Here is a 27161-nt window from a genome sequence, read left to right on the forward strand (position 1 = left end):
TGTCAAGTCCCTTAGCCTCCGTTTCCATGTCAGTGAGAGCAAGTGCTGTACTTCCCATCCAGCAGTGCATCTGACGTGGCCTTGAAAACCACAAATGTTGGGAAGTGTGTCTTCCCCCATCTCATGGCATCTATTTGACATGGAATGCTAGTCTAATCCACAGACACATTTCTGTCAGGACCCAGCAGATGCTGTAATAACCACCCTTTACAGGCCACTGACCTCCAGGGCTGACCTCTGTTACTTATGTTCTGGCATCTAGTTTGCATCTTCCCATGGGTCCCCACCCATCTTCTGACCTTGAGCTATGCCCTCCTCTCTTGTACAGATTTCATACTGAGAGGGCCTTAATTAAATTTTCAGTCATGCCCCTGCACCAGTTTCCTCCTTTAAATCCTTTATGTTAAATTACTGCAGTTATAGCTCTTTTGGTGCTGAGGCCAGAGGGCAAAACCGCCTCTTTAGAGAAGGGGCCAGCATCAGATGCATGTGCCCATGTTTTTCATCTTTAGAGAAGGGGCCAGCATCAGATGCATGTGCCCATGTTTTTCATCTTTAGAGAAGGGGCCAGCATCATCAGATGCATGTGCCCATGTTTTTCATCTTTAGAGAAAGGGCCAGCATCAGATGCATGTGCCCATGTTTTTCATCTTTAGAGGAGGGGCCAGCATCAGATGCATGTGCCCATGTTTTTCATCTTTAGAGGAGGGGCCAGCATCAGATGCATGTGCCCATGTTTTTCATCTTTAGAGGAGGGCCAGCATCAGATGCATGTGCCCATGTTTTTCATCTTTAGAGGAGGGGCAGCATCAGATGCATGTGCCCATGTTTTTCATCTTTAGAGGAGGGGCAGCATCAGATGCATGTGCCCCTGTCTTTCAAGTGCTATGGCAACTCATCCCCTCTGTGTTATTTACCCCCATTGAGCGAGGCAATTGTTTGTCATTCACCAACTCTTCAGAGTTCTCTCTCCTCCTTTGCAACTATCTGAAGGATTATTTTGGTTGTTGGCCATCTCTTCATTTGGCCTTTTCAAAGGCTGAAGAACAATGTTGCCATATATGGGGAAAGACCAGTGTGTGTGTGTGTGTGTGTGTGTGTGTGTGTGTGTGTGTGTGTGTGTGTGTGTGTGAGAGAGAGATTACTTGCTTACATTATTTCAAGTTGTAAGCCTTTATTTTTAGCTACATTCTAAAAAAGAAAGTGGAGAAAGAACTTTAAAAATTAATCAGGGTTGTGTGTCCCTGTTTAGAATGTTTAAATAACTTTTTCTCTTTTTTTCAAATGGAGTGAGTCCATTTATGCAACTGTGTTTTGATTAGGGGAACATCAGTTCCATAAAACAGCGGCCTGGCCTATGTCGCAAGACCCTGTTGCAGACTCAGCACTTTCCTCCCTGCTCCCAGCTCTCCAAGATAAATGATTTCCTGTTAGAGGGAAACTCAATAAACCCCTTTGTGTGCTTTGCATGTAGAGAATGAGTAGTGAGGTTCTCTGGGCTCATTTTTCCTCAGTGCCCAAAGGAGAATGTTTATTAATTGGCCCTGTGTAATGAGATGTAGTAGAAGGATATAGTGATCATCCTTGGAAGAGAATCACAGCCCCCACCAGCAACTCATTGTGTAATCTGGAGAAACTTCCTTAACTTTCCCTGTGTTCACTGGGTCTCTGCCCTCCTTGGGTCAGACCTGGGAGGCCTAAGGGTAATTTAGTCCTTCCTTCTGTGGGCCCACAGGCAGAATTGGCCCATCCAGAGATTGGCCAAATACAGAGAAGGGCTTGGTTAAGCCCAGAAATTCAATGACATTCTGCCCAAAGAAACTTCTCATTGAATTTGAAAACTGAAAATCTATTTAAGGTGAGAAAACAGGTTTATGGGTCTCTTAGATAGGGGTTTTCTTGTTTTTGTTTTTGTTTTTTTTTAATTATTTGCTTTTCAAGCCTTTGGCCCAATGTATGTGAGTTAGACTCTGCAAGCAGGCAGTAAAAAGTATAAACTACTTTCTGTAAAGAGAGGGATTTTAAAAAGAACCATTTTATTGACGCATTAAAAATCATATAGGTAATCACACAAATCATTAGGTGTTGGACTTGATGAATGATCACAAAGTGAACACACTCTTGTGCCCAGCACACAGATGAAAGTAAAATATCAAGAGCCTCAAAATCCCCTCGTGCCACTTCTACTACTCCTTCAGCAGAGAGGTCAGCAGCTCTTGACCCCACACCAGGAGAAGCTTTTGTCAACATCTGAACTTTCTGTAAATGGATTCATACAGTATGTACTCTTTGTCCTGACTTCTTTTGTAGAGAGAGCTTTTTCATTGTAGTTTGTAACATAGTATCATTCCTTCGCTTTCCCTCAACTGGGATCTTTTATTAAGAGAGAGAGCCAGGTGTGGTGGTACACACCTGCAACCCCAGTACTTGGGAGGCAAAGGCAGGAGTTTGAGGCCAGTCTGCCTATATGGTGAGACCCTGTATCAAAAAAAAGAAAGAGAAGAGGGAGGGAGAGAGGAAGGGAGGGCCACTTGTCTTTTGCTGCGTCCAGGGGTGATGGCTGAGCTCTACAAGGCCAGATCCTCTGGTTCTTTGGAGAGAGGCTCTGTTCCAGAGCTGTAAAATGTACAGACCACTCCCCAAAACTCCACAACAGTTGGACTGCAGGCATCTACAAACCCTGACTGTGACAGGAGTTAGTAGCACATAGACCTGCCAACTCTTTGGCTGGGCCTCTCCAGAGAGTGGTAAAGGCAGGCCACAGTAGTTGTACAAACACTAAGGTCCTGCTTTATCTTGTGGACCAAGCAGTTCACGGTTTTGTCTTCGACTGAATGTACTCTTGGCTCTAAAATACTGGCTAAAAAAAAAAAAAAAGATCCTGAATGTGTATGCCTTTCCTTTGGGTTTGGACTTGCCAACCCCATGGTACTCTCGAACTCTTGAATTCTTTTTTTCATTTGTTTCAGCAAAATAGAACAAAGCCAAAACTAGTGCAGGATCCTGGGAGGGTGCCGGCCTGGGAAACCTCTGGGTAAGGCAGTGTTGAGAAGGTAGAGCCGGAGGCTCTAGCCATGTCAGGGCTGCTATTTATTTTGCCTGTCTGCTCAGGATCTGCCCTCTAAATCCTCAGGCCTTTTGCTTTCAGTAAGATCTCTTTTTCTGTGCCCAGGAATGCTCTTTCAGTGTGCCTCCAGTATATGACCAGACTGACTGCTGGGGAAGGGTTTAGAAGAGAGGTAATAGAGTACATTTTCTGAGATGTAGCCCAGGAAGAAGAGCCTCATCTCCCTCTCCTCTCCCCTGTTCTGTCTTTCTCTAGTTGACCTCTGTGGAAACAGCAGGAAAAATGGGTCATCCTGTATGGGCTGTTGTGGTTTGTGACCTAGTCATCTTGTCTCCCTCATCCATCCAACCCTCCCAACAGATACTTCCCAAGCACAGACTGCACAAAGTACCATTAGGTTCAGAGAAGTTAAGTAAGCAGCACAGAATGAGCCCTTGTTTGACTCCCGTTTGGTCTTGGAGTCTTCTGAGATGGTAGACATATCTCTGGGCCATTTGGATGTAGTGAGATCTTGTTCCAGGGGAGGCCCCTGAATGCAAGGAGAGTCCTGGATATAAGATCTGACTATGTCTGGCTTTCTCTGTGAGGCCCTAGAAGGGAGGTGCCCCCTTTCCCTGGAGGATAAGTCACAGGTAATGTCAGAGTTCAAAGGCACCTAGGGCTGCATCTCTTGTCCAAGAGAGGAGCCAGGCCTCACTCCATCAGCAGAGGCTCTCACTTTGCTTTATAGGTGCTGCTCACTGGAAAGGGCATCCCATTTGGGGGAAGCAGCCTGAGGCTTTGTGACCATTCAGATCTTAATATTATATTCATTCATTCATTTGTGGTCTCAGTTCCCAAAAGGATTTGAAGAAGCTCTTGCCACTTGTCACTGTGTGACCTCAGGCAGGTTACTTATCCTTTCTGAACCTCCTATTTTATATCTGTAACATGGACATAACAACAGAATAATCTTCTGGAATTCCTATATGAATTAAATTATATTTGCTAGGCAGTAACACAGTTCTGGGCACATGAGACACTTCTAAGTGTTTTTCTTTCTCTTTCCTTTTTTATAAAAATGGAAGCTTACCTAGTCTCCTAAACAGGAAGTTATGGACAATCTCATAAATCTCTGGAACTGATGAGTGCATAGGGAATGGTTGGAGCAGTATTTTTCTAAGGATGACTCTGGCTCATTTCCAGCTTAGTTCTGCCCCTCGGTGACTCCAGTTCAATAACAAGAGGTGGGTTGGCTGTGGAAGCAGAAGCCGTTATCTGAAACAAAGGCCTCTGCGGTGTGCCTGGGGTTTTGCTGTTGCTAAACTCTCCATTTTGGCATGGAATTTGATTAAGACTCTTTTCAACATCCAAGATCGATCTGGAGTTTGGCACTCATTTTTATTTATGCAAACTCCAAGCTCTAGAAATCTTGCCAGGCCTGCTGGAAGTTGGTGTGAAGTTCGGGCAGTGGGTTCCCATTGTGGCTGCCATGGTGCCTTCTCAGAGAGGCTGTTTGTTTCTGGGCATTGGATCTTAGCTTCCCATCAAGGTGAGGTGAGCTTGGCACTGAGGTTAGTTTTGCTCTGCTTAAGTGCAAGCATGGCCAGGGATGGGTGGCCCAGAAAAGAAATGGCCTTTCTATTCTTGATGTATTTATTTTGTATTCATCTGGGAATATGGATTCAAGACACTGAATTCACCTGATAGGTGTTATGCTATCTAGATATTGGATTTTTGTTTTGGGGGGTGTTTTCTTTGAGTTCCTCTGGCCTTCTCTCTTCTTTTCTACAACAGTTTACCTCCTCTTAGTATTTTATCTTTCCCCCCCAGGCTTTAGAGCCAAAAAATTCCTATACCTGGAATTTCCTTACCTGGAAAATAGTGAAAGGTCACAGAATGACATTGAGACCAAAATGAGATGTGATGTGTGAAAACACCCAGTCATCCCTGCGCTGGGTCATCATGTTCCACATTAGTCTTGGACAGGCCTTCAAGCACGACCTGTAAAGTGAGGAGGGCACAGGTGCATTTGTGGAAGGCAAGGGGAGAAGAGTAAGTGCTTCTTTCCTCTAGGTTCCAGAGGAGAGGAAGAGGAGAGGCAGGGGTGAGCAGGGTGCTCCATGAGTCTAAGGCAGTGAAAGGCCTGTACACCTGTGATATGGAGAGTTGGACAGCCCAGTGGAGGAGGCAGTGATACACAGGCCAATTTAAAGGATTGGACCTTCAGCCCAGCTGCAGAAGGAAGCTGTTGATTAGACTGGAAGAGATAGGAGCAGCTCCAGATATAGAGTTTGGAGTTGTTTAGACAACCTTATCTAGGGATCCCCATAACTGGTCTTCCATCAAAATTAACTCTGAGCCCCTTTCCAAAATACACATTTCCCAGCCCATCCTAGAGTCACCAAGTGAAAACCTCCAGGGACACGAACCATTGGAGAATCACTGCCAGAGTCTATGAAAACAGGTTTTGTGGTGGCATCCCATGAGACAATGCACATAATTGCTAAAGGCAGCATGGGGCACATCCTGCTCTTTAAACTTATCTTTGAATTTTATGCTTCCACCTACGCTAGTTGAATTTACAAAAGGACCCTTCACACCATGTCCTCTATAGACTCCCAGCCCAGACAGGTGTTCTTGCCTGGGAACCTTGCAAAGCTAATTAGATGTGTGCAGGTGTGTCTAATGAAGTCCTTCTAGACACAGCACACACCAACCCTGCTGAGAACATCCTGAAACTGGACCAAACCATCTTTTAAAAGTCCTGTGCTGAAGCTTTTTTTGTCCTGTCTGCCATATTTTCTCTCCTCACGCTGAGGATGGTGTCTTGTCTTCTCAGGCCCTGTTAACTGAGCCCAGGAACAACCCAGTGTCTCATGTTTGACAACAGGGGATTAAGTTCAACTTCATTGCTTTTTGGGGGCCTGGGGTAATAAGCAGATCCTGGGTCAGGAGCTGAGAAAGCAGGTAATTAGGTTTCTTCTGGGCTCTGTCATTTCCAGATGGAGTTTTTAATATTTAGGGGTAACAAAGGTACACATATGTAGAGCTAGTTTGGGCATGATGTTTTTATTTCTGGGCTGAAGTGTAGCTCAGTAGAGTGTGTGCTCAGCATGCACAAGACCCTGGGTTCAATCTCCAGCACCAAAAATGGTTTTGTTCTCCTAGGAGACCAGAGAGGACACTAATGTTGGTGATTATCTGGGGGGAGAGGGGTTTTTCATTTTGTACCTTTCTGTACTATTTGAAACGAGACTATAAACTGTTTTCTAAAATCAGTTTAATGTGATTAAATACAGTTTAATGTGTTGACAAGTGTATACACTGATGTATCGCCACCGTAAAGGAAGTATGATGTATTTCTACCACCCCCAAAACTTCCTTTGTGCCACTTCTCAGTTCATATCCTCACTCTTGACCCCAGGCAACCACTGATACATTTTCTGTATGCACTTTTTTTCATTTCTTCTTTATGCTTTTATATATTAAAAGGAGAAAAACCCCATAGTCTCAATTGTAAAAGTAAGTTAAATATGTAGGGAGTCAGGCAAAGTCTGCCTGTTCTCACTATCAAGCTAGAGTTATGTGGGTGAAATTGCCAGTTTTCCCCCTGGGTGGGGGTGAGGGGTAAGAAGAAAACACTATTCAGAGGGGGGATATTTAAAAGGAAGTTCAATGTTGGATTTGTAGCTGTGTAGTGGAGTGCTGCCTAGCATACAGTGGGTCCTGTCCCCAGCATCACAAAAGAGCAAGGGGAAAGTTTGTTTTTTCTTTTGTTTTGTATCATGTGCCTGTTATTTTTATATAACAAGGGTTTTTTGTTGTTGTTTTAAAAATTGTTAACGAAAAACCTAATCTCCACCTTACCACAAGGATGAGATTGACAGCAAATAAAGTAATGAACAAGAGTTGAAAGTAAGCTGTGTGCAGCCCCCAAAGTTAAGAGAATTTGCTTTGAGCAGTCAGGAGTCTTTGTTTGCTGTGTGGATGGACAAATAACTTTATCACTTTATAAAGCATTTCACTTAAATGTTAATTTAGTACAGGCTAAATAAGGCAGAATGGTAGTGTTTTTGAAAATTTGGAAAGAATATGAAGCTGGCTAAATTCATCATCCGTTAGCTAACAGGTGATGTTGAGTGGCATACAGCAAACCTCAGGAAGGTATAAATAAGGCTAGTAACTGAAAGCAGCATTGCCTTTCATGTGATGTGAACCACCTGGGACTCTCAGTGTGGTTTTTCTGGCCTTCTCACGGACCTTTTGAATCAAGTTCCATGGGATTCTTCTGATGAGGCAAGTTTGGGAAAACACCGAGCAAGCATATTGTCTCACATACTTTGCACACTCCTAAGGACAAAAGTTACAGTGAATTTTTCTTCATATAAACAAAAGGGACAGATCATGTGTACATGCACACTCCTGGGTTTGAACCCAGGGCCTCATGATTGCTAAGCACCATGGAGGTGCACTCCAGCCTGGGACAAACGTTTTTAACTTCTTTAATTTTTAAGGATTTTTGCATGAGGTACCTGGATTTTACATTGCTCGGGGAATTCTATGCATATCTAAGTAGGGTGCTAAAATTTTAAGTAGCAACCTCTGCTCTTTAAACTTTATGCCTTTCTTATAAGACTGAGGGCTTGCAGAGTACACTATGGATACTGAGTGTGTTTGTAATAGTGGGTTTTTTTAAAGCATCAGGGATGGGGAAGTCTTCCAATTGCTTGAAAAGTACAAGTGGTGGGAAGTTAGTTTTTCTTGGTTTATTTGGGATATTTTCTCTGTGTGGTTCAGATAGAAGTCATTGTGTTTTACTCATTTATTTCGTAATTTATCAGGCATGTCCTATGAGCAAATCACTTGCTATGGGTAAATGCAAATTCTTCAACCTGTATCTTGTCCTAGAAGAAAGGGAGATTTAAAAAAAAAAAAAGACAAGGTGGTGCACATCTGTAATCCCAGCACTTCAGAGGCTGAAGCAGGAGGGTCTCAAGCTGCATAATGAGACCCTAACTCAAAAACAAACAAACAAAAATACATGTTTTTAAAAGTAATTATAGCATACAGTCTGATCTAAATTTCATTTGGAAATGCCAGGGACCCAGAATAGCCAAAATAATCTTCAAAAAGAACAAAATTGGGGAACTCATACTTTCTAGTTTCAGACTTGATACCAAGCTCCTGTGATCAAGACAGTGTGGTAATTACATACAGATCAGTAAACTAGAAATAAGTGTCTATAAGTGATCCCATAAATGTGTGGACAACTGATAGTTCAGTAGAGTTGTCTTTTCAACAAATAGTTCTGGCATAACTGAATTTTTATATGAAAAACAAAGAATTTAGACCCTCATCTTATACCATATACAAATATACAAAAATTCAGTCAAACTGGATCATAGACTTAAATGTAAGGGCTAGAACTGTACAACTTCTAGGAGACAATGTCATAACTCTCTCTCACGTTGAGTTAGTATTTTCTTATATTGAGCACCAAAAGAGGAATATATAAATAGACTTCATGAAAATTAATTTCCAGGTAACACCCACGCACAGGAAATCAATGTGAGTCAATTCCCTGTATAGCTATCCTTATCTCAACCAGCAAAACCCCTTGTTCCTTCCTATTATTGCTTATACTCTCTCTACAACAAAATTAGAGATAAGGGCAAAATAGTTTCTGCTGGGTATTGGGGGGGGAGCGGGAGGGGGTGGAGTGGGTGGTAAGGGAGGGGGTGGGGGCAGGGGGGAGAAATGAACCAAGCCTTGTATGCACATATGAATAATAAAAGAAAAATGAAAAAAAAAAAAGAAAATTAATTTCCATGCTTCAAGAAAACAAAAAGACAAACCATATAACAGGAGGAAATACTTGCAAATCATATTTGTGATAAGAAACTTGTATCCAAAAGAATATATAAGGAACTTATAATGCAGCTGTAAAAAGACAAACAATCCAACTTATAATTTTGCCAAGGATTTGAATAGACATTTCTCCAAATAAGACATAGAAAAGGTCAAGAAACCATGGAAAGTTGCTTGATGTTGCTAGTCCTTAGAGAAATGCAAATCAGAGTCACAGTGAGATACCAGATCACACTCACTAGAATGAATGCAACCAAAAAAATGATAACAAGTGTTGACAAGAAGGTGGAGAAATTGAAACCCTTGTACCTTGCTAGTGGAATTGTAATATTATGTGGTCACTTTGGAAAGTGCTTTGGTAATTCTTCAAAATGTTAAACATGGAACTGCCATATGACCCAGTGATTCCACTCCAAGGTACATACCCGAGAGAAATGGCAATCAGTCCCTAATGAATGGGTAAAGAAATGTGGTATAGCCTAGCCATAAAATTTTGAATCTCATTTGGCAATAAAAAGGAATGACGTGCTGGTGGTACACAGTACAGTCTGCATGAAAACATGCTGAGTGAAGAAGTCAGTCATGTATAAGTATTTATAGGGAATATACAGAATAGGTAAATTGATAGAAATAAAGAAACATGAGTGGTTGCCAAGGTTTGAGAAAAGAGGAGAGTGAGGATTAATTGCTTTTGGGTTCTGGGCTTCTTTTTAGGGTGATGAAAATGTCCTGAAATTGGATAATGGTAATGACGGTTCAATTGAGTATACTGAAAAACACTGAATTATATGTACTTTAAAAAGATGTATAATTTGGCATGTGAATACTATCTAAACAAATCTGTTATTAATTAGAAAGTACCACTATCACATGAGGTATTTGGGGCATAAAGAGCAAAAGAAGAATTTGAGGGGAGGGAGACGTTATTTCTAGGTTGGTAGGTAGACCAAGTATTGATGAAAGAGCTGTGGTTGAGCTGAGTGGCCTTTAAGGAAGATGAGGATTTGGGAATTGTTATCAAAGGGAAAAGTTCTGAGTCATGAAATCGGCATGGGTCAAGATGAGGAAATCAGGGTTGTCCCTTGAAGGGAAGTTGTCGTCAACCCAGTAGTAGTACAGAGCCTGGAAAAGAGTTCTGGTGTAAGGAATTCTCTGCTTTATTTGGACAGCTCTAGGAAGCTAATGAAAAGTGACAGGCCTCAGAGCCATGTTCTAGGAACATGAATAGATGGCAGAGCTTGCCGTTAAATGGAAGAGAGAGAGCCCACCTCTGCACATACCCAATAGGAGTCAGTTCCAATCCTCTGAGAAGGGTTTCCTCTTCTAAGTTCTCTAGAACTGGAATTGCTTTGGTTGTGTTCTGGGCCTTGTGATTCCAGTGTTTTGAATTTGTAAATATTCACACAGAGACATAATTCTACTTCATTTCCTGGGAAAAAAGAATCACTGTTTCCTAGTACAGAGCTGTCTGTGGGCACAGCAATGGTGTTCTGGGCCTTGCTCTGCCAATCCAGTTACCCAGTCTCCTTATTCCTCTCCTCACCACCTGTGTTGTTGGTGGGTTTTGTTTTCTTTTTCCTTCTCTCCTTTTGCTCTCTTCCTTTCAGCTCCTGTTGAGTGCCTGCTCTCCCCCTTCCCTTCAGCTTTGGCTTCCACCTCTACTCAGACAGTTTAGCAGAGAAAATAACAGTATTCTTTTTACAACAAAAAGAAAGCTAACAAGCTTTGTGAGAGAAAACAGAATATATGGGGACACTGTGTATAGGCCACGTTAAATAACATTTTAAGGGAACATATGCGAAATACGATAGTTTTTTAAAAGAATTTAGTATGAGAGTAACTTGGGTGTATAGGACACTCACTATGAGCATTTAATCAAGCCCGCAACTTGTAGAGCTCTCAACATTTCCCTTTGTGACTTGCAATTAAAATCTTTTCTGTCGTGCTAACGTCTCTTCTTTTGGTATTCTGACTATGGTAATGAACTTGTTCACCACATGCCTGGTGTGGGAAGCCAAAAGATTGTCATATTCTCAGAGGTTCACAATGAGGCTGTCTTTAGCCTAATTTATAACTTCTACCCACACACTCGCATGCTCTTGGATCACAGTGAAATTGCATAGCATATTGATAAGGACATTTGGGAAATTGCCTATCAGCAGTTCCTGCAAGGGGTTCGGGAAATAAGTGCACAAATTCAGTTAGACTATTGGCTGGGGGTGGGGGGGTGGCGAGTGGCATGAGGGAGAGTGTGACATAAAGATGGAGTTACCCAAACTCAGCAGGAAGTCTTTTTCTTTAGTTTTTCAGGCTTGTTTGTGTGTTGCAGATGGGTGTTGGTAGGATGGCTGTGGGTAAGGAGAGTAGGTGGGTTGGTTCCTTCATTCTATTTAAGTTGTAAGCAGAGCCTGGGAGTGTACTAAGTGGTAGAGCCTGTACTTAGTAGGCCTGAGACCCTGGGTTCCACTCCCAGCACCAAAAATAAATATGTTGAGGAGACCTAATAGTAAAGACAAAAGCCATGATATCCTGAGGGAAGAAAGGAGAGAGCCAACCAGCCTGCTAGTCATCAGGCAGCCCAGGCCTGGGCCAAGTTTGGAGCCAGAAGGGCTGCTTTTGAATCTGAGCCCTACTGCTTACCACTTACCTGAGCCAAGATGCTTCACTTTTCTAAGCCTGAATTGTCAAATTACAATGAGACAATTGGGTAGAATAGGTTGCTCAGCGGTAAAGCCCTTGCCTAGCATGTACAAGGCCCTGGGTTTCATCCCCAGCGCCACAAAGAATAAAATGGGGTAATTGGGAAAATTAAGTAAATGAATTCATGAGAAGAGTCCTGTGGTCTGGCTTATTTCAAATAGTGGGTCCTGTGGAGACTGGAGAGGTTTTTGCCATCCTTCTAGAAATAATAATCTAGAAATAATATGTTAATGCTATACAAGAGATATGGAAGCTCCACTTCTGGCCTGAGTATTGTTCTAGATGTGCAGTGTTCTTGCAAAAATGATCTGAGCCACAGTGGGCAGAAGCTGGGTGCTGCTGACCCTGAATGTGAATTTGCTGCAGTTAAAAGTTTCTCCTCCAGGTGGTGGTATTTCCCCACAAATAGAGCTGCTATGCATTTTTACCATTTACCTGAGCCATTTCCCTGGGCCCTGTATTTAGGAACCCTCTCTCTTCTATCATCCACAAGTCTTCTGACTTCCCCAAACCCTACCTTTGTACTATTGTGGAAATGCTCTCTAATTTCAGTTGCTGTCATTTATGTAGGAGAGGCAGCATTGTTGACTGGGTCTGGTTTTGATTTTGTGGTGCTGGGGATGGAACCCAGGCCTAGGCAAGCTCTCTACCACTGAGCTACAACCCAAGCTGCTATATATTTTTGAAGACATTGTTAAAACAGTACTTCAGGCCAGGTGCAGTGACTCATGCTATAATTCTAAGCATTCAGGAGGTGGAGCCTGGGAAGATTGTGGTTCAAGGTTCCCTCACGTAAAAGTTTGTGAGGCCCCCTCCCATGTCAGTCACTAAAAGCTGGGCTAGTGAGGTGCCTGTCTCCCAGCTATGGGGAAGCATAAATAGGACGATCAAAATCTGGGCCAATCTGGCCATCATTGTGGGACTCTATTCAAATAACAGCTGAAGCAAAAGGGACTTGGGCTCAGGGCTTAAGTGGTAGAGCGCCAACCCCAAGTTCAAACCTTAATACTGCAAAAAAAAAAAAAAAAAAAAAACAAACTTTAGATATTACAGCTTGCTTTTGGTATTTTTGAGTCAGTTTGCTTTTGGGTTTCAAATATTTGAAAATCACGTAGGCCCTGGCTCCTTTTGGAATAAAGGACCCTATATATTTCTTCCCCAAATCGATTACAGTACAAGCAAAAATATTCATGGGAGCTCCATTTTTGCTAGTAATTTCCATCAGGACCATCATAATAATCATTTCTGCCTCCTTGTCAGAGATTAGACAAACATTTTCATAGATGTGGTCATTCCATACTTGATGCAAAATGTTCTGTTTTGTTTCTAGATCCGGGGATTTCTGTCACGGTTTGATAATGTCCTTCCTGTCAGCCTGGCATTTGACAAATGTACAGCTTGTTCTTCCAAAGTAAGTCATTTTGCATTCGAAGTACTTGTTTTCAGAAGTGAACCAATGGGCATTTAACCTCAGCCTTACCAGCTACAGCCACTGAAACAAACCATGGACATTTTGTGGGGAAGGCAGGCCAGGAAGAGCACTGTCCTGTTTTCATTGGTCTGTATTCATCCTCACTGACAAGGAGAAGAGAACCCAGCCTGGGGAAAGTTGGCTTAGTGAGAGACTGAGACTGGTATTTTAGCTGTGTGTCAATACTTGAATTACAGTAATTTTGGCCTGAACTTGAACCTTACTGGTTTTTGTTCCTCCCTAGAGGGTCTCCTTCCCTGCATGGATACTCTTAGAGCAGTTTTTAAGCATTACTCAGAAGGTGGAGGATTCCAGGCAGTCCTGGCTGGGTGTCTTTTTGGAGATCTACATAATGACAAAGGAAAAGTAAACAGAGATTAGGGGCCTGGATAGAGAGCCAATAAAAGGCCCCTTTCTCTTTGATCTTTTCAGCAGCTCTAAAAATAGAGCTGGTCTGTTGTCTCATTGTAATGGGAACCGGCTGATGTATCTCAAAACTATAGTGATGGCGTCTCATTTCTAATGGGCTTTGAGATGCTGTCTGAGTTATTCCTTCATGTATACTCTATGTGACAGCTGACTTCCTTTAGAGTGTCCCTTTATGCCTTCTAACACCCAGTGACTTAACCTGGGCTCTTAAAATCCTGATTATTAATTAAGGCCAGCCTGGGTTATATAGTGAAACCCTGTCTCAAAAACAAAAAAAAAACCTTCTTGACTGATAAGGAAAGGCTTCATGTTGAAATGTCATGCAGAATACTGTTGGAGTTTACTTATCCAAAATGGTGGCCACTCAGCTCTGACTGGGACTTCTCTGCTGTGTGCCCTGCATCCAGCAGTGCTAATGGAATTGAATTCTACAGAGGAAATCTCTACTCTGAGTTGACAAGCTTCTGTCGAAAACTTTACATGGATCATATTTTATGAGATATCCTGACCAGTTTCTGTAAAAATGGAATTGGGTTTGATAAACCTTTTTGGTAAATTTGGTTGACTCTAGGTGCTGAGAGGTTGGGAGTAAGCTTTCTTTTTTACTTCAGAAGTAAACTAAGCCTGTTGTATTGTTAGGCATCCCAAATGCCTATTTGTCAATAATTATCCGCAAACTCGTTCTGTTTAGTTCCTTTAAGGTATCTTATATCCACTCAGGTCGGGGCCTCCAGGATGTCTATGTGTGCTGCTTTCTTCAGAAATACAGGTTTTAGGATTATGTGCTCTTCAGTGAAGTGTATTTTTCCTTTGTATGGCAGAGCTAATTGGTCTCAGAATAACTTGGCCATATTAATTTTCAAGTTGAATTTGTTCCGTACAGGTGCCAGTCTTTCTATGTTTGGCTAGTCAATGAAATGAAGATAATTGGGTTCTTTCTTATTCTATTTCTAAGTAAATTACTCCAAAAGATACTGTTTACAAAAAAAAAAAAAAAAAAGTAGGACGCATACCACCTAACTGGGGCCCCTTGCATTCTTTGAAGAGAGAATAGCTTTGCATTTTTCTTTCACACTTAGTGTAAGCATTAAATTAAATAAAGGTACCATGTTTTTGTTAGCAGATTACTTCCTATGGTGGTCATTCTGAGAATCCTGCTTCACACAAATGTACTAGACGATCTAATACAAGCTGACTTGGATTTTAACAGCTGCACTATTCCCGTAGTGATCACTTTTCATGTGGTCTGGGTATTAAATTTCCTTTGTGCTGAAAAGGTTGCTTCCTTGGTGCCTGTGTTTCCTTACAGTAGAAGCACAGCATTCACTTATTTGGCTACCTTCTTTTCTCATCAAGGAGCATGTCATTCCCTATTATATGCAAACCCAACATTAATACTTGGAAATGACAAATCCAATTACATTCCCATCTCTGTGCATGCGATTTTTTTCCCTTTAATGCATACTAGCATGATACTTTTTATACTGAGTCATATCTTCGTTGTTACTGTTTTAAAAAGATTCTTTGGGGCTAATGACTTCAGAAACTTTTTGGACATTGAAAAGTCATTTTTCCTTTGGTAGTCTTTAGTATTTATGCTTTTTCTGTAGGACCAAGGGCATGTTTGTGTTTTGATTGAGCAGCAAATACAGAGAGACTGGGGAGGTAGGATAAGCTCTGTTGAGTAGAAATGCTCTTATTCTTTACCTTGTTTATTAGAAATAATGCTAGGAAAGTATGTAGACCTTTTCATGTAGCCTGAGGCGGGGCTTCTGTGGCGGGGAAGGCCAAGTCATCACCCATAGTCATTTCTTACCGTGTTTCATCTTCCCTTGGCACACAGAAAAAATGAAGTTGCTTTCATTTCAATTTCTGCTTTATTGTCTCATAAAGCTTCCTAAAATGATGGCGTCTGTCACTGGAATTTGAAAAAAAAGAAAAGAAAAAACCTTATTTGAATCTTAGATGAGTTGGTTTTTAGTTCTAAAAAGGAATTTAGATTCAACTAGTGTTGTGAACTTCCTACCAGAGCAAAAAACATAATTTTGAACCCAGTATTTCTGAAAGAATGTCTTAGAATACATTGAGTTAGTTTCTTAGTGATCTTTTACCTAAATTTTTGGCAGTTAGGGTATTTTTTTGGTAACTTTATTTTGATATAATTTTAAACTTACAGAAAAGTTGCAAGAATAGTTCAAGGCACATCTGCATAGCCTTTCCCTGGACTCTCGGATGACTTCCATTTGCCCATATCTTGTGCTTTCCTCCCTTCCTGCTGCCTCCTTTCACACCATCTATCCCCATCTGTTTTCTTGAATTTTTCCAGACTAAGTTAGAGACATTATACTCCTTGACAACTGATACTTTAATACAAATTTCCTATGAGCAAAGATACTCTCAACCTAAACACACAATGAATTTATCAATTTAAGGCAATTTAATGTTTGCACAGTACTATCTAATCCACAGTCTGTATTTCAAATGTTGTTGTTTGTGCCAGTAATGTTCTTTGTAGGATTTTTTTTTTTTCCTTCTAGACTAGAATACAATTCAGGATGAACCACTGCATTTAGTTGTTGTGTCTCTTTGGTATCCCTCGGCCTGGAAAAGTTCCATAGCCTTTCTTTGTCTTGCTTAGCCTTGAACTTTTGACACGTTACCAGTTTTATTTTTCCTCAGTTTGGATTTAACCTAATGTTGTCTTGTGATCACATTCCGGTTAATGAATCTTGGGAAAGAATACCAAAGGAGTGATGTTGTATCCTCCTGTCAGGAGGTACATAGTGTATTTATTTTATCCCCTTTGGTGATTTTATAATTTTTTCCTTTCCATATTTGTAACTACCTTTCCCAACAGGGAGAAACCTGGTTCCTGTAATCTTGGATATATTTTCTTACTTGTTCAAGTCTAGAATACACCAAAAAGTAGTTTCAAAATTGTTAGTTTCTGCTACTACAGAAAATGAGCCTAGTAACTGGAATTCAGTATTTATGCATAGTTCTTTTTTCCCTAAAATTCCTATACTACAAAATGCTGTTAATCTTAAAACAGTTCTGTAAGCTTTGACAAACACATGCTCCTGTGTCACCCACACTGCTCCCATCAAGAGCTAGAACACTGCCATCACTCAGAAGGTTCCAGTACACCCCTTCTCAGTCAGTTCCAGGGGAGAGTGGAGTATGTTACATATTGTGACTGTTCTTTTTCTAAAGGAGTAAATCTAGGTATCTTCTGGTGTTTTATGCAGTGGCTTTGTTTCTGGGATCTACTAGTTGGCCAGCAACTTCTATGATATCTGCAGAGTCAAGAACAGGGCTGAATGCAGAATATTCTCTTGTTGCACAATTCTGTCACCTACAATATTTGTGATATTTTGTAGGAATGACCTATTAAGAAAAAACAGGCCTCAAACTTGGCTTGCATCCCATCTGGGACCTGCCCACTGCACAGATGTAGCAAGATGTGCCAGAAACTTAATCTTGAGATTTTAATTAGTGATTAGCAATGCTAATAATAGACTCATTCTGGTGTTGACTATGAGACAGTTTCTTGTGTTGGTGGGTTATGATTAAACTTCTGAGACTGATTTGCTATTGGCTTGTGTCTGTCTGGGCATGTACATTCTGAGGAGTGATGGGGAGAGTGGCATAGTGTACTGAACATCAGCTGGCACCATCAGATGGTACTTTGCATTTTCTTCTTGGCTTTGTCAAAGCCAGCCTGCCCATTTACCTTGTAATAGAATATAATCCCGCCTTCCTATTGTATGTTCTTGTGACGTAAGAACCATAAAATACCAAAATTAAACTCAGCTGTTTGAACTTTCTTTTAGAAAAATCAATCTTGCACCCAAGAGTTCTGCAAAACCATGAGAGAATAGAAAGGCAAATCATAGATTTGGAAGGAAAGCTCAGAGTCTTAATGTGTGTTTATTAGCAGACATTCATTTATTCAACTGACATTTGAGTCCTTGCTTTGTGCTATCAAGACAAGGATGACTGCCATAGTTTGGATCTGGTAGTACTGGGTTTGAATTCAGGGCCTCAAGCAGGTTAGCCAGGTGCTTTACCACTTGAGCCATGTCTCAGCTATAGTTTCAATCTGTAGTGTTCCCCCAAAGGCTGTGTGTTAAAGGCTTAGTCTCCAGCTTGGTGCTATTAGAAGGTGGTGGAGCCTAGTGGGAGGACGTTAGCTCATTGGGGATATACCCTTAAACGGGGATATTGGGCCCTGTTTTCTCCTCTTCCTCTCTCTTGCTTCTGGCTATGAAGTGAGTATTTTCTCCTCTATATGCTCCTGCCATGCTGTACTGCCTCACCACAAAAGTAATGGGACACCTGACCATGAAGTGAAACTTCCAAATCTGTGAGCTAAAATAAGCCTTTATCCCCTATAAGTTGATTATCTTAGGTATTGTGTTACAGTGACAGAAAGCCGATGAACACAATGATTAAACTAGGCACTGTCCTCAAGAGAGATCTCTGTGGGAGATCACATTGTGACATGCTCTGTAGTCTGGGTGCATCCTCTTGGATTTGCATCTTAGTACTAATTACTTTTGTAAATGGAGCAGACTAGAGGAGACTGCAGAGAGTGACTCCTGAGCTGAGGTTAAAAGAAAAGTAAGAATTTTTAGAAACCTGTGGAAGAAGAGTCTAGAATTCTAGGCAAGGATCATGGCATGTGTAATGGCCAGAGGCAAGAAAACAGCACGCTCATGACACTGTTCACTTCAGCAGTTTTGACTTACCAAGGACACCCAGTTGCCTACGCATTCTCCCTTTGCCTTTGTGAGCACCGTTTCAGTTTTGGCTGTATCTGGTACACTTCGTCTAATACTAGCAACTACTGATTTGAATTTTACAATTCCATATAAAACCCCTTCTCACTTAGCTTGGAGCTTAGGGGGTTTCCCAGTCTAAGGAATCCAGCAGCTGCAGTGGGGTGGCATGGAGGGCAGAACATCAGGTGACTTCCCGGGAGCTTGGCTTTGATCCTTCCCTGGCCTGCTGGGTGACCTCCATCAAGGTGCTCCTGCCCCTGCCCACCTTTGTTTCTTCCTTTGTTCAGTGAGTCAGCTGAATGAGATAAGCTCTGGCTCTCTATTGACACTGTAAGTCATTAGCCTTTTTACTTTATCTTTCTGTTTATTTTTATTTCATGAACAATTTTGTGTGTATGTATGTATGTGGTGCTAGCTATGGAAGCCAGGGCCTCACACATGCTAGGCAAATACTCTGCCACTGAGCTATGCCTCAGCCCAGGTTAAAACTGCAGAAAAATAAAGTACATTTGAGGAGAAAAGTGATGGTCAGCTGTAGTCCCACACTCAGTCACTGTTAACTGTGTTTCTTTACCCTTGGCTTTTCACACAGCCCACATATACTTATGTAAGTATGCATAGGTAACTTTTCTTTCCAAACATTCCTACTTTAAGTTTGAAATGAACTTTAAGTAGAGGGATTTATGGTGCTGTGTTAAGCATACTCCCCGCTGCTCAGATTTGGTAGGGTTTTAAATCTCAATCACTTACAAGGACTGGCCAGAGCCCAGTCAGAAGAGTTCTCCAAAGCTTGTGCCAGGAATTTTTGCATACAGATTCTCAGTGGCAAATGTTACTCAAAATTGAGCCACAGCCAGGTTTCTCTTCTCCTATCCAAAAGGGACATATATCTCTGATTTGGAAAATGATGAGTAACCCCCCAGGTTCTCTTTTCCTACCTCATTTACCCATTGAGGCCTCAAACCTTCTATTTTAACGTGTGATGGATTCCATATGGATGGTTGTGTGGTGTAAACTGTATCCCACATCTTGTCCTTAGCAACTAGTGTTTCTCTAGTCTCCAGAGTGGCTTGGTTCCCAAAAGGAGATGGAATATCCAGCAGAGCCAGTGAGCAGTATTTAGCTACAAGCCCTAACCTCAGAGCTCTTGGCTCTTTACCGCATTGAAAAGCTTTGGACTTTTCTCCCTTTGCTTCAATTTCCTCATCTATAGAGTGGGGAAAATATTTTCTGTTTCCCAGGGAAATTGCAATGGCTGACGTATATCCAGTTCCCTGTGGCCAAGTACCAAGGCCTTTGCCCACTCCTGGGACTGGTGTTGACACCACAAATAAGAAGAAAAGAAGGACCCCTGTGATCACGTTAAGTTTCCATGAATAGATGGAGACTCTTTTGGACTTGTTGTTTGTCTGCAATCAGGTATACTGAGAGGGATTGAATCTGAGATTTGGAGGTTGAAGTGATCCTGGCTTTAAAAAGGCTGCAGAAAAGCCTGCATTTGTGTTCCTTGACAACTGATGCCAAAGCTTTTTGCATAATGTCAGAGAACTTGACCTTGCTCATAACTACTGACCTGTGGTCTTCTGAAACCACCTAATCAGTAGTCAGAACTCACCCCATGTACTCTTTCTCTGTCATCTATGGTCCCAAAGACACCAGCAGCCCGTTTAAGCACATTTTCCCCCTTACAGGATCCCTTTCTGGTTTCCAGAAAGTTTAGGACTAGGTTTTCTTTAGTTAGTTACTGGTTGCCTGGCCTACAGTTAGTCTTCAGGATATTAAAAAATTGGGTTCCATTTTTTATGTATATATGTATGAATGTATGTATGTATAGTTAGGGTTCCTTTTAGATTGGAATTAATCTCATTCACTTCTAGTCTCCACCCCAGTCCCATCCCTTGGTTCATAAATTTTTTGAGTCCTGGATCTTGGTCACATTAATGAAAGCAGTAACCCTACTTCCCTAAAAATGCAAAGCCACAAAGAGTCTTACAGACAATTACAGTAGCTTCCTGAAGTCCCCAAAGCACACCTGTGCCTCTTAGTAAAGTACCCTGCCCTCTGAGGTGTGTGTGCACAGCATTCCCAGGCTCTCACTCACACACAAGATGCTGTGAGACAAGGGCCACAGCCAGCCCCAGCTCTTCATGATTGCTCTTTGGGAAGTCACCATCTCTCTTTGGGGACTCATGTTCTTCACTATAGAAAACTTTATATGCAGGGGTTGATGTGCCACTGAGTTTTGTAACTCCGAGACTGTGTAGCCCCTTATTTCTTTAGGCCCAGTTGCAGCCAATACTAACCCTGCTCAGAGTACTAAGGGTTAGTCCTCCCTCCATTAGCGGTGTTTGTCGACTTGATTCCTGATGGGCAGACAACCCCCAAAGCCATGTGTTCATGATTCTTCTATACTTTCTGGTTTCCTAATAAAATTCATCTTGTTCTTCCTTTGCTCCAAATAGTTTTCAAAGTAAGGAGAGAACTTGGCATTTACTGGGAAAGCTTTTATATACATATGTTTATACTTTCACAGCCTATGCATGTATATACACACATATATATATGCTTACAATATCCCAATACATATGTACTAGATAAGCACTGTACTACTGAGCTATATTCTCATCCTTCCCGATACATATTTACATGAGTTTATTTTACTGTGTCATAGCAATTCAGTTAAATAATTTCATGATTTGCTTTTTGGATGATACAAAGGTGAATAAGATAGCCTTTAACTTTCTGGTGTTGTCCTTCTAGGCAAGATAGTATAGTTATACACCATACAATTATAAATTCAGGTGTATGAAGTTATTTGATCTTCTTTACTGAAAAGGTATAGTTAGGTTTGAAGGGGTAACTAGTTCCTGATTAATGATAAGAACCAATTAAATGTATTAAGAATGGTGAAAAAGAAATGACTGGTTTGGTAAATACATAAGTGAACAGTGAAAGAAAGGGAAAAAAGGAAGCAAGCCAGTGTCCTCCAGTAGCTCACAGTCTGGTGGAATGTCACCATGGTAACAGAATGCCCTTTGCCTGTCAGTATGGGTATGATGTATCCTTTTTTATTATTATTGTTGTTGTTGTGCTGGGGGCACATTGTATGATTTATCCTTAAGCCATAAGCAGTAACTATTGCTGAACACTACATTGCTGTGTTCTGCAATAGTCAGCTGAGTTTCTTTCCAGCTTGTACTTACCTCACTGGCTTTAGCTGATGCTTTCAGTGATTTGGTATTATGTTGGAAGATCATTTCCAGAGTGTATCAAAACAAGACAGATGTCTTTGGGACTCATCAGAGATGACTTAACATTGCATGAAAGGACAAAATCTGACAGTGAACTGTTTGAAGGGTTTCGCTTGCTGTCTTGCAGGAGTTTTGAATCTCATATTACTTTTTCTAAAGGCCTCCTAATATCCTATCCAGGTATTTCTAAAAGTGCTTATCACCATAGACTTCTTGCCGTAGGAGATGTGACAGAACGGTTTGCACACATCCTATTCCCAAAGTTACTGTCCTTATGAGTTGTTTCTGTTAACATTTTATGTGATGACAATGATAAATTCTAGAGTGTCTGACCTTCCCTGGTGTTTAGTAACTCTTTTATCATAAAAGTTGTGTTAATGTTAAAGGATAAAAGGCTCCATGTTTCTCTTTCCTAGAAGATCTGAGGACTGGTGAAAGCACACACCAAAGTTAGATACCTTGAACTTATAACCATCAGACTAAACTTGGAAAATCCGTCCTATATAGTCCTTTAAGGGGCTGCAAGTGTACCAAGCGGGAACATCAGTGGGAGAATAGACACAGGCAAGTGTTTATTAGAGGAACCATCTTGAGAGGACACAATGGGCAGTCAGTAGAATCCTAAGAAAGGACAGCATTGCTGGCATAGCTCCTGTGTCTCCCACAAAGACTACTTGGGATAGTGGGTCCAATAGTCACACTACCTTGTGGTCAGAACTCATCTGACATCCTAGCTTCATACAGCTTATGTGGCTATGCAGTCAACTCTGGACTTGCTAAAACATTCAGTTATTTTTAAGAACTTCCCTGGCTCTTCAGGGAAAAATATATTTTTTTTGTTATTCATGAAGGCAGAAGAGAAGCATTTGGGTTTCCTCCCAGTTCTCAGTTGTACTTTGTATTTCCCTTTCCTTTTATGTTAGCTCTTTCACAAAAGACCTTGAAAGGAGAATGTAACTTTGAAATGGGGTCAGAGGCAAGGGGCAGTTACTCTGTTTGCACTAAAGCCTCTTCATATTCCAGATGTGGGCTGTGAGCTTAGCATTGCTCTTGCTTAAAGAAGAATGCTTACCCATTGCTTGAGTAAAACGTCTGTGAAAATCCCTCATATGCCCATATGCAGATTTCTGTCATTAATTTGGTTTGACCTGACTGATCCAGAAGGTTGATTTCAATCATAACAGTAAGAAGATTTAGAAAGTGCAAACGTACTTACTACTAGAGTAACATCTACTGTGAGTAAGAAAACAAGCACATGCAGGGCTCCTGGCTCCTTGAGAGGAGTCTCATTTCATAGTGTCTGGTGAATCCCCCCCTTCCTATTACTGAGTGTATTCTAGCATGTTCTGAGTGTGTGCATGGAAAGCAAGACCCACGCCATCCTGTTGCACATTCTGCAAGAGGGCCACGATTCCAGACACTAGACCTTGCAGAGGCTCCCTAGGGAGGCTGTGTGCCTGTTACAGCAGGACTGTGCCAGATCCAACCTGTGGACAAGTTCCTGGGAAATTGTTTCTGCACTGACAATATATTCCTCTTACTAGTCTTGGCAGGAGTGAATTCTTGACCTTTGAGAGTGTTTGGTGTTTTGTTTTGGTTTTGTTTTTATTTTGAAAAGCAGTTTGAAACTGTATCTTATGAGTAAACGGAGGAACAGTTTATGAAAATAATTTTTTTTAATTTAAAGAAGAGCTTCAAGACTTAAAATGGCAGATGGGGGGGAGATGAATAAGTGAGAACACTAAATGGAAAGGACCTCACAGTATCTTCCTCTTTTAAGCTAAGAGCTTGCAGGACATTTTGATACACCATCGGTCTTTGTATCCATGGCTTCTACATCCACAGATTCAACCAATTGTGAATTGAAAATACTTGAAAAAAGTTGTGTCTATATTGAATATGTACAGACTTTTTGCCTGGGCAGTATTCCTTATACTATGTATTACAACACCTATTGACGTAGCAGTTACATTATATTAGGTGTTACAAGTAATCAAGAGATGGTTTAACTCTCCTGGAGGGTTTGCCTAGGTTCTACACAGTACTATGCCATCTTATGTGAGGCTTGAGTATCTTGGATTTTACAGTCCACAAGGGCACTGGAAGCAGCCCTGCCAATCCAGAGGGATGCCTGCAGTTAGTGCAGCACAATGAGCCCTGGCTTCAGAAACTGCACTCTGCACAATGTTGGGGGGGGAGTAGTTCACACTTTCTGAACTTCAGTTTCCTCAGATATGAGTTCAAATGCCTTGTTAGTGGCTATGCAGATTCACTAGGAGCCTGTGTTCTGGCCTCATGGAGGAGGCACTGTGTAAGTGTTCAGTTGCCCCTTTGCTGGGGCAGACATTGTTGGGGTTGTTCTTGTTTTCCTCCATATGTGCACTCATTTTGTCATTCGCAGTGTAAAAACTTTCCATTTTAGAAGCTTACAAAGGGGGAGGGAATCAAAAGAGGGTGTGCAATTCTTTTTACAGAGGGAGTGGCCTCAAGGTGCAGGTTATTAGAGTCTTTGCCTCTTTCCTCTTCCCATTTCTTTTCACCCAGGCTGTTAGTCTAGTGGTTTAATTAAGCAAAATAAAGCTTTGTTTGATATTCCTTGAGTGTTCATGGAGGCAGAGAGGATGAATCCTCTCATTTCCTGAGACCCAAGTCTCTGTGGCAGTGTTGGCTACAGCTTGAGACAGACTGACAGAAACCTTGGGTGAGGCATGTTGTCTGTATTCCCTCTAACTTCCGGATCCCTCTGTGCTCTTCGAGCCAGGAGAATAGACCTAGGATGGCAGTTGCTGTGACCGTTCAGGGCCCAGCATCAGGCAGGCTGCTGTCATAACATTTGTCCCCATCCCTGTCCTGCTCTTCCTCTTGGAACTTTTTCCGGCTTTGACCGTCTGGCTCTTTATTGCTGCAGCTATAAATGGGTTGGAAGCCAGTGCAATGCAAGCAGGGAGGGATTAGCTGCCTTGGTTCAGTCTTTTCAAGTGCCGCAGCATTTTCTTCATTCCTCTGGCAGTATTTGATGGATGCTTTCCCCATGTCCCTTCCCAGGTTCCTATGAAGTGGCCAGCAAGACAGCTGCCCTGTCTGTCAGATGGAGAGGACTGTAAACTCAGAAATGATATGACAGTCCAGGATTTGCAGTTCACTTACCTGCCATACAGTGGTATGGTAGGATTAATCCACACTCACAGTTCCGTTGTGCTCATGGTGGAGGAAAATGATTCCCCTCTAAACTTTTAGCAGGTTCAGGGACTGACTGGTTAGTTCCTTCAGGCTGTCTTTATGGGAACTTGTCCTTTTAAAGGGAATCCTGAAGTCCACAGGAATTTTTTTCTTATGGTCATGTTTCTGACTATCATGGGAAAAACTGTGTAAGCTAGAACAACTTTCTGGTGTCTAGCATAGTAGATGCAGGGTGAAGATGAGACTTTGACCTACAGAAATTGTTCATGACAGACAGTTCACGTTCCCATTTTAGTTGATTTTCAGCTTAAATATTTTCAAAAGCATCCGGAAGTTTAGGAACATGCAGCTGCTAAGACTCCAAGACAGTGCGGTTTTGAAAGCACAAATACTTCTGGATTGCATTTACCTGGGTAAATAAGGTGGCTACCTCACATCTGTTCCTTTGCATATAGACATTGATTATGTGACATTGTTTTGAGTAGAATACAGAGGCCAGGAGGTTGGGGGAAAATCATTAAAAAAAGAAAGTTGGGTATCATTGCATTCTAGGGCCTAAGAAACAGAGTGATGGTATTTTTGGCAGGCTCCCAGGCCCAGCGAAACCCACACCCCTAGGCTGTCTCTGTAGCTTCCTGTGGTTTCTCCACACTGAAGAGAAACAGCCTTTCTCTTGGAAGTCCCAGGATGGCAAGTTTGTGCATCAGCTTGATCAGAATCATGATCTTCCTGCTTTGAGGTTATGTCCTAACAGGCTTTGTTTGGGAAATTTGGGGCACCACAGTCGTTGCAAACTGAACTTGGCTAGTTCTGCTGCTCCATAGCACAAGTTGTTTTGGTAGAAATCGGTAGCTTCCAGTGTTAGAGGTGGCCTGTGACAATGAAGTCAAGTCTCAGACCAAATGTTGCCACACATGTGAACATTTATTAGCAAGCAGGCAGGACTTACTTATGGATTAGGAAAAGCCCCAACCTTAGGTCTTTTGGTATGTATCACAAATCAAAAGTTCAGTAGAGACAGATGTAGAAAGAGTCTCATTTCAGAACATAGCTAGTGTTAGTTGCATCCCCTCATAGGATCTTGGTAAGTATCCAGGCCCATGACCAGATCCCTAGGTCCAGGGTGCTGTTGAAGAGTATTAAGCTTTCTGGTTTGCCAGAGTCATGTGGACTACAGGTCTATGAAGGTTAGAGGTACCAGTGACAATCTTTCTAGAAGATGCGTTTAACTTGATCTCTAGTAGTCTCATTAGGAAAACTTATATCTAATGTCATTTATATTCCTTAGGGAACTTTGTGGTGTAGATTTGTAACTATAGTTGATTTGCTTGTAGTAACTATACCTAGAGTGTATGTTCCTGATTAGGGTCCCTCAAACATTAGGAATCCCAGGAGGGAGAGGGGAGTGAAGGAGAAAAAGAGAGAGTTAGTTCACACTATGTATACTGAAGTATTTAAAAATACAATATTGATAATATAGCATTAGTTATATTATAACTAACATAACAGATATAAATAATGCAGACATCTCTTTATTTGACCCTGGAATACGGGATCTTGCATGTTGTTGCCAGAAATTGATGAATGATTACCTGACGTGTCAGCTGGCCACTGGTCTGCATGATGAATGCCCAATGCCTGTGGAGCAGAGAAAAGAGGGACAAAAACAATAACTTTATTATTAGTTTTATGGGCATTTAAAAGCCCTTATGTTTCTTTCCATAATCTTCTGATAGGTGAGAAGCCCTCGTTTTTTCCCACCCAATTCTGTAGACAAATCTTTCTAGGGTAATAGAGTGAATTCATTACAGGGACTATTACTTGAACTCATCCTGTGTAGTTCCTCAGCATTTCAAAAATAAGTTACTACCAAAAAGAGCTACCACTGTTGCTCAAAAAAAAATCTAGAACCTTTTCTCCTTGAGCCAATTATTGACAAGAAAACAGCACCTAACATGTACCATGGATATGTACATGACAGAGTATGGGGAGATTTCTACCTTAACAAGTTCTGGACTGGGTAATTCAAACTGGCTCTTTCACTGAAGCCACCTAAAGAATCTGGGTAAACTATCCCTGAGTATCTCAAACCCCCAAAGAACTAATAAGTTGTGAGGTACTGAGTTGAGATTTTAGAGAGAGCGTGACCATGGATATTAGCTTGGGGGTCACTTGTGTTTTCTGGGCATTTGCTTATCTGTAAAAGGAAGTGGAGACCTTGAACACTACCCTGTAGTACCCTTTCAAGACTAAAGGGAATAAGAAATTGTAGTTTGGATCCTGTCAAGCCTGGTAACCCTTGTAAATGATTCCCTTTGGGTCAGGACCACTTGAAGAAGTACACCTAGGAGAAAGGGTGAATTTAGAGTTATCAAACCTCATGCTGGCTATAGCAACTTCTTGTGGCCCAGAAACCTTAAGGCTTATTT

The 27161-nt window shown here is 41.5% G+C and overlaps 1 protein-coding gene across 10 annotated transcripts in view; it reads left to right on the top strand.

Annotated features, from left to right (window-relative positions):
- Window positions 1-27161, top strand: part of Atg7 (autophagy related 7) — a 238161-nt gene that overhangs the window by 79044 nt on the left and 131956 nt on the right. For 9 of the 10 annotated variants that reach the window (XR_012436383.1, XR_012436384.1, XR_012436386.1 and 6 more), the window contains one exon: window positions 12948-13028. Coding sequence is in view for 4 of the 10 variants with exons in the window: in XM_074044433.1 (XP_073900534.1) it covers window positions 12948-13028 (81 nt within the window). In the remaining 6 variants the exon portion in view is untranslated. Of the gene's footprint in view, window positions 1-12947; window positions 13029-27161 lie in introns of those variants that run through there. The other variant, XR_012436385.1, reaches the window with a different exon arrangement.

Source organism: Castor canadensis, chromosome 10 (genome assembly GCF_047511655.1).
Source record: "Castor canadensis chromosome 10, mCasCan1.hap1v2, whole genome shotgun sequence".
Classification (NCBI taxonomy): Eukaryota; Metazoa; Chordata; class Mammalia; order Rodentia; family Castoridae; genus Castor; species Castor canadensis.